Source organism: Euphorbia lathyris, chromosome 9, assembly GCF_963576675.1.
Source record: "Euphorbia lathyris chromosome 9, ddEupLath1.1, whole genome shotgun sequence".
NCBI lineage: Eukaryota > Viridiplantae > Streptophyta > Magnoliopsida > Malpighiales > Euphorbiaceae > Euphorbia > Euphorbia lathyris.
In genome coordinates, this window is record NC_088918.1 from 9353739 (window position 1) to 9361818 (window position 8080).

The 8080-nt window shown below is 35.7% G+C and overlaps 1 protein-coding gene across 2 annotated transcripts; it reads left to right on the forward strand.

Annotated features, from left to right (window-relative positions):
* The first annotated feature begins 320 nt into the window (after positions 1 to 320).
* On the forward strand, positions 321 to 6419 carry LOC136207000 (protein ROOT PRIMORDIUM DEFECTIVE 1). Of its 2 annotated transcripts, XR_010676505.1 has the most exons (4): positions 321 to 591; positions 1788 to 3139; positions 4595 to 4896; positions 5497 to 6419. XR_010676505.1 is itself a non-coding variant. In XM_065998241.1 (3 exons), the coding sequence occupies exon 2, from the start codon at positions 1939 to 1941 to the stop codon at positions 3136 to 3138; it is 1200 nt and encodes a 399-aa protein (XP_065854313.1). In that variant the 5' UTR covers positions 321 to 591; positions 1788 to 1938; the 3' UTR covers position 3139; positions 4595 to 5421. The 2 variants fall into 2 exon arrangements, 1 of the variants encoding a protein (XP_065854313.1); XM_065998241.1 differs by lacking the exon at positions 5497 to 6419 and having other exon boundaries at positions 4595 to 5421.
* The last annotated feature ends 1661 nt before the right edge of the window (positions 6420 to 8080 follow it).

Below are 8080 nucleotides of genomic sequence, written 5' to 3' on the forward strand. Positions count from 1 at the left end.
CCATTTTGAAACTTTATCTCTCTAAATAATTATTTTATCTCTCTTAATCAAACAACAACTAAATGACCTCAAAATAAAAAAAAAAAATAAAAATGAAGTTTTTTAAGGATATCATTATCATCAGCTCTACAATGAAGAGTTGTTTGTTATTGGAGTGGTTATTTTCATTAACGTAAAACACGGTTATTAGGTTAGTAAAATGCAAAGTCCAATGACCGTAATATTCGCTTTTTAAAGTTCAGGGACTATGATGAAAGTATGAGCAAAGTTCAGTGTAATTTACCCATTCAAAACTACAATAGGTTTACATGCGCACAAAACGACGCAGTTTTGAGGTATGCAGACAGGAAAATATGTTCTTCTCTGCGATTCCGGTCAAAATCCCTAGCCGATTTCTTTGGTAGCTTCTTTCTCCGATTTCTTGACGTCTCTGAGTGTGTTCAGCTGTCGCATTGATGGGAAAGGACAATGAAAGAGCAGCCATGTTGTTTTTAATCTCAGATCGGAATTGATCGGTAATTAGCGACCAACGTCCGCAGCTGCAACTGAACTAAGCTTACTGAGGCAGAGACATTCCGTATCTGAGTTGAGGTATCGATTTTAATCTCTCTATCCCTCTCAAATTAATCTCTATTTCTTTTCGCCAAATAGAGATGAGTTTCAGTATGCAAATCTGGAAGTTTTGTTAGTTTGAATGGTCCTGCAAATTTTTTCATTGTACGATCAAATTTTCTACCGTAAAGGGTGTTTGGATTGTTTAGAAGCATTTTATTGGAGTGTTACTGCTTGAGTTTTTCCTATTTCTAATGGACTTGTAATGCTCTGGTTTGCTTACATTATTGTCTTCCTGAAATTATTGGTATTCCAGATTCAATATCTTGCTCTTGAGCAACGTTATATCAAATTGTCATTACAACAAAGTTCGTTTTTATATCTTGTAACACTGCTGTTAAACTTGTTGTTTAGGATTACATTTAGACATGTTGTTGTAGGACTTAGAATTGTTGTTGGTGTTTATTGAAATTTACTTGAATTCTGAATATTTGTTGATTTTCTTATGTTTAATGTTTCAATTGTGGCCAATCTACTTATCAATTTATTTCCTTAGATTGAAAAGCCCTTAATTTAAAAATCCTTTGTCAAGCAAAGCCTAGATGAAAAATCAAAGTGCTTCATCAATTGTTGGTGGTCAACGAAGTATAAGTACTCGATTCGGGATCATCTAAAATTAATAGAATGTGCGAGATAAAACTAGGGAGTTTGTATATATTGCGATTACACCTATGCTTGTGATCCTAAAGTACGCGGTACTAGTATTTCACGGGTTCATTTAGATAAGCAATATTCAAGATATCCTAATAGACTTAAGGAAAAGCAAAAGTTTCGGTCTAAGGATTGGGAGAATGATGCCGAAATTTAGAGTGTAGAAGCTAAGACGAGGGATTCAGTTCTCATTATCTAAAACCGACATTTATAATTTCATCCGGTAATACCGTGGCTAACAGTTGTTTGAAATGCCTTGTAATCATGTGAATGCACATCTTTGTTGCATGGAAACTCTTCTTCATTAGCGTTCCCGCGTTTCGCATATTTCGGTTTCGGTTTCTTTTCCATTTCCATTATCGTTTCCTAGCTAATTTTTGTTAGAAATAACGTTTCCCAGTATCCCTGTTTCCGTTTCCATGCAACATAGATGCACACTCAAAGTTGTGTTTGATGAGTTTGAACTTAACTTCTGTTTATAAGATTATATCATTGCAATGTGTGATCTTATTATGGTTTGACAGGTGCCATCATTAGGCAGCTGATGAGCAGTTCGGGGTGAACTCGCAAGTACGTCGGTGCGAAGCGATTCCCTACACCAACTATTATATGCCTTTTTGTTGCAAGTTTAAGAAGAGATCCGAAGTTCTCTGATAAGTTAATTTGCACCTAAGAATGAGAAGGCAGATCTTCGAAGCTGTTTTAGGACACCCATGTCGTGCGTCTATAACTGTACGATCCATGACAACATCAGCTCAGTATGTAGCATCTAGATTTAGAGATCCTACTTTTGAAAAATTGATGAGCAAGTACAAAAACCTCAATAAAGTTTTCGCCATTCAAGATCTAATCCTAGCAAACCATATTGACGTCCCTCCATCAGTTTCCATTGATTTCCTTTCTAGGCTTTCCCAAAAGCTCCATCTCAATCGCGGTGCAGCCTCTTTCCTCCGCAAATACCCTCACATATTTCACATCTTTTACAATCCCAAAGTTTCTCAACCCTTTTGCAAATTAACCGACAATGTTCATCACATTTCCAATCTAGAAGCCGAGGCTATTAAAGCTACATTGCCTACTGTTATTGACCGTTTAGTTCGGCTTTTATCAATGTCTGCTTCGAAATCATTGCCACTTCGTGCCATTTTCAAGGTTTGGAAAGAGCTGGGGCTTCCTGATGATTTTGAGGATTCAGTAATATCCCAAAACCCACATCTCTTCACACTTTGTGACGCTCACGAGCCGAATACTCATATTCTGAAGCTAGTGAAGGAATTTCCGAACAATCATTTCACAGCAGCAGTAGAAAATTGGAGGATGATAGAGTGCTGTAACGAGGATTGCAGTATTAATAAAACCGAAATTCAATTCAGTTTCAAACATCAGTATCCTCCGGGAATGAAATTGAAAAAGAATTTCAGAGCTAAGGAAAAGGAATGGAAGAAACTGCCTTATGTAGGGCCTTACGACGAGCTTGGAGAGAAGAAGCGGTCTAGAACAGGACCGGCTGCTTTGGAAAAACGGTCTGTTGCAATTGTACATGAATTTTTGAGCTTGACAGTGGAGAAAATGGTGGAAGTGGAGAAGATCAGCCATTTCAGAAAATGTTTTGGAATTGATTTGAACATTAGGGATTTATTTTTGGATCATCCAGGCATATTTTATCTGTCTACGAAAGGGAAGAAACACACTGTTTTTCTCAGAGAAGCATATGAGAGGGGTCGTGTGATTGATTCTAATCCGGTGTATGATGCCCGGAGAAAACTTCTTGATCTCATTATCCTGGGTCGCCATGATATGCTTCCAAGTAAACTGAAGTGCGACGGGATCGGAAAGGGTGAAGAATCTGCAGCGCGAAACGAGAACAATGACTGAGGTGAATTATCCTTTTGACATTCTCATTCTTTTTTGATAATTTCGTGTTGTCGTGCCAAAATCGTGTTATGTTTATATATGTTTCATATTATTATATATGATATAAATGCAAGAAACATGTCAGTCGGATTATCGTGTTATCGTGTCAAAAATAGCCACCCTTGATTCTGGTCTCAAGACTTGGCTTGGTTCAATCATGTGCAATAGATTATCTCCATTGCCTGATAACATGATTTTGTGTATATTAGTATAAATTTAAGGGTTAATTTCAAATAAATGTACCGTGGTTTCACGTTTTTGCAGATTGGTACCTGTATTTTTTTTTTGTTACAAACCGAATCCGGTGGTTTGCAAAATTTTCATTTTTTTATTGACTTCGCCAAATTTGGCTGATAACAACCTCAAAATGAAAATTTTCAAGAATTAAAGTTGTTAAACCTAAAAAGTTCGAGGTCGTTATCGGCCAAATTTGGCAAATTCAACAAAAAATGAAAATTTTGCAAACCCACATGTTCGGTTTGTAACAAAAAAAACCACACTTACCGATCTGCAAAAACGTGAAACCACAAGATATGTATTTGAAATTAAACCCCTCTTGGACGGTGCATTTATGTGTGTAATTCAAAACCCGTTTAGCATGCGTAGAATTCTCAACATGTTAATGTGCATGTAAAACTGTTAACATGTCACTGCTTTAACACGTCACCACGACAGGTTACTTTATTCTAACAACATTGCCATGTCAACACATAAAATAACCTTATCACATCAGCCCCTAAACTAATTTTACCCTAACACCTAAAGTAAAACAATCAAACCTATTTAGTTTAACTAGTTTAATGTAGGGGAACAATAACATGTTGACAGTTCTACGCATGCTAAACGGAGTTTGAATCACACATAAATGGGGCGTCCAAGACGGGGCTTAATTTGTTCGTGTGAAACGGAGTGTGAATCACACATAACTGGTGTCCAAGAGGAGCTTAATGTGTTAAAAAATAATTGATCAAGGATGTAATCCATTTAAAAAATCAGGGGCTTAATGTGGTAACAAAATAATTGATGAAAAGATTAATGTATCCATTTAAATAATCAGGGATTTAGGGCTTGTAGTTGTTAGCTAGCTAATAGTTGTTGTTTTTAGTTGTTTGTTGTTGCTTTTACGGTTTGTTATTAGTTGATTAATTATTAGTGTTTGGTATTAATAAAAATAAAAATTGTAATACACAAATTAATAAAAATAATCTAGATAACTAAATAAAAAAATAATTTTCAACATTAAATAATCTAGATACCCTTACCTAAACTTTATCCTACCAAAAAAAAAAAATTTAAAAAATAATTTTCAACATTAAAATTAAATAAATACCATGAAAAGCTCACTACTGTTTCTATAAAAAAAAAAGAAGCTAAAAGAAGTTGTATAAACCTAACTAAATATCAATTTTTCCTGCAGTTTGGAGTGAAAAGCTAAACACTGTTCCGAAATGCTGAAACAAACACCCCTATAACAGAGACAATAAGCTCCGATGAGACTTATTGTGATTCAATGTGACATCGATTCAGAACACCAGCTTCAACATCTACAATGGTTCATTATTCTTAAGCAGAAGCTAAGGGAAGAAACAAAACTTCTTTTTCCATAAATAGGGGTGTAAATGAGTCGAGCCGTCCATGATAAACCAAGGAAGTCGATTAATCTCTTGACTACATCAATCCTAGACACAAGATCGAGCTGAGATGAGTGAAGTCCAACATGTAAGTGTGGTTGCAGTTTGCTTACAAATTTAACGTTTTACAAGAAGTGAAGATTTAGTCCTAACATACGAAATGGTAAAAATTTAATGATCAATTTTAGCTTAATGTTACTAAAATTTTGAAAAGGCTGGTTTGACTGTTATTTAATTGTCATACAGACATTCCAAATAAGTTTATCGATAAAGTGAAGTAATTTCATACATTTTTAGTTGATTATTGTAACTACGTTAGTAACACAGTAAATATTTTAAACACTTTGACAAAAATTTGGAATAGAACTTAAATAAACATAATATTAATTTCTAATTCTATTAGGAATAATATATTATATATACGTAGGGTTGTAAATGAACCAAGCGGCTCATGAGCAGTTTCGTGGTCGGCTCAATAAAGGCTTGATTCGACTCGGCTCGATTTGTAAATGAGCTGCTCATGAGCACAATTTACTGGCTCGGTTCTTATACGAGCCGAACTTGAGCAGGCCAAAGCTTGACTCGAAAGCTCACCCAATACCCACACAACTCTTCTAATTTTAGTTCAATTTCATATTTTTCAGCACTCACCCACCTAGATATGTTTCTTCTAATCTTTGTTCTTCAGATACATAGACAGCCGCCCGCAGTCCGTCCAAGCCAAGTTGTTCAGTCCATGTTCGTTGAGCAGTCATTTATCATCGAATATCAAAAAGATGTTTCAAGTTCTATTATTTGCAGTAGCAGCAGGTACTACTCTCATTTTCCTTAACCACGAACGTGAACAGAATAAGAGGAACTATGGGAGAGCAGATGCATCACTACCGACCAGTGACCACCAGCCAGTAGAGGAGGAGATAGGTAAAAGAATCACCATAACATCGACTTTCATATTCAGAATTTGTTCTCTATTTGCATCGTTCCAATATTAGTGCGTTCGTTCAGGTGTATAAATAACTCGTCTTTATTAATTTATTTGAGTACCTTTTAGTCCAATTCAATGCGGTACAATTAGGTGTCTTTATTGGCGTGATGCAAAGAAAGAACATAAAATTCTGAATATGGAAGTCGATGCTATGATAATTCTTTTACCTCTCTTCTCCTCCCCCTCGGGCTGGTGGTCATCGGTCTGTGGTGTTGCATCTACTCTCTCGTCGTCCCTCTCATTCTGCTCGCTTTCATGGTTAAGGAAAAGGAGACCAGTACTTGCTGCTACTGTAAATAATAGAACTTGCCACATCTTTTTGATGTTCTGTGATGGATGACTGCTCAATGAATAAAGGTTGAACGGATTAACTTGGACGAACTGTGGGTGGCTATCTAGGCGTCCGAAGAACAAAGATATAAAGAAGAATGTCTAGGTGGGTAAATGCTAGAAAATATGAAATTGAATAAAGATTAGAAGAGGAGTTGCATGGAAACAGCGCGAGTGTGTTAGACGCATATATAATACTCGTCTGTTCCACAATAGATGTCTTTTAAGGTTAAGATACAAGAATTGAGATATATAACTCATTGAGCAAAATATTGAGTGTAATCAAATGAACATAAGACAATGATTTTCCTTACCAAAGAAGCAACTTTGACTGAAAATCGATGAATCTACTTTTAAATATATTTGGGTTGATGCTTGGTTAAGCAAAATCCTTAATTATATTTAACGGCATTAAACACTATGAAAACCAATAGTAAGTCGTAACCTAGACTATGAAGTTGCACTATCCAGTTAGAGAATATAAATAACTAACATGCTTGGTTGAATTGTTTACTTCAACTTCTCTATTCAATTACTTAATTATATTTCTCGAATAGAGATAAAGCACAAGGGTGTACTGGGAGCAAGCCTTCCCTTGTCAATTTTTGTAGGCAAGAGGCCGCTCCTAAGACTCGAACCCGTGACCTTGGATCACACGACAACAACGTTTTACGTTGCGCCAAAGCTCGCCCTCTACAGCATAATGTAAATACTCGTTAAAAATCCACACTTGTTAGGCTAAGTTCACCTCCATTCCAGCCTACGATGGTTTAGCTCATGGATGAACTAAAACATGAAAGCATAATGGAAGTGGAGGTATAAGAACTCATACTTAAATAGTATTTCATAATTGAATTCTTTAAATGAAAGAAGATGAAGATGAAAAGAAAGAAATTCAATTAAGTATAACTTGAGAACACAAAATTTTATGGAAAAACAAAATAAAGTCTGAGTTTTGCAATGTCCAAATTATTCCCCTCACTAAACTAGAATAAAGCTGTAAAATTGAATGAAAAATAACTTCAAGGCAATAAAACGTAAATCTAAAATTCGTCTCTAAATTTTTTGTCTATTAACTAGCAAATGCTTCTATTTTTAGGAGTTCAAGACTCATAATTACATAAAAACCACTAAAATATCTCATTGACCTTCAAGGATGCTTCCTTTTCTTGCCATAGTTGATTTGAAGTTGAGTAAGGAAGGTTTTGAAATCTTTTAAGGTAGATTTGTATCTCCCTAGCTTTCAAGGATGTTTCTTTTTTCGGTCCGGTTGTGTTCATATGGACCCTAATGACCAAATTGTTGGTCCCTTGTAAGGTTGCAAATATAGTTCCAAGGGGGGGAGGGGGTTAGGAACTATTTTACCTTTTTCAAATAATTTGGGCAGATTTCTTTTCTTCAAGAAAAGTTTATATAACAGCGGCTCTTAACACTCAGCAAGACACTGACTTAGTCAACTAGTGACTAAGACAGCTTCGTTGCTTAGGTCAGGAAATAGCACTTAGAGTCTATTCCTGAACCAACTTGTTGGTAGCGCACAACTCAGCTTGACCTCTCTTACTTGGTCAGTTTTAGTTTATTTTAAGCAAGCAATATAAATAAGGAGTTAAGGTTTAGAAATACTTCACTCAGCAGATTTATCCAGGTTCGGCTTCTTCTAAGCCTACGTCCTGTCCCCGGAACACTTCCGAGATTTCAAATCCTCTACTGAGCTCTTTAAAGGTAGAGCCTCAAACCTTTTACAAAATCAAAAGCTGAGTATAACAAGAGTACCTTCCTCTATACCTCTACTCACTTCTATTCTAATTCACTAAGTACTAAAACCGAGTACTCAGCTTCTCCTTTCTACTTCTAGAAATGATAAAGATTTTGTCCTAAACAACAATTGCTAGAACACCTTAGATGATTGAAAAAAAACCACTCTAGACTTTTACACAAATGAATAGACTTTGTAGTG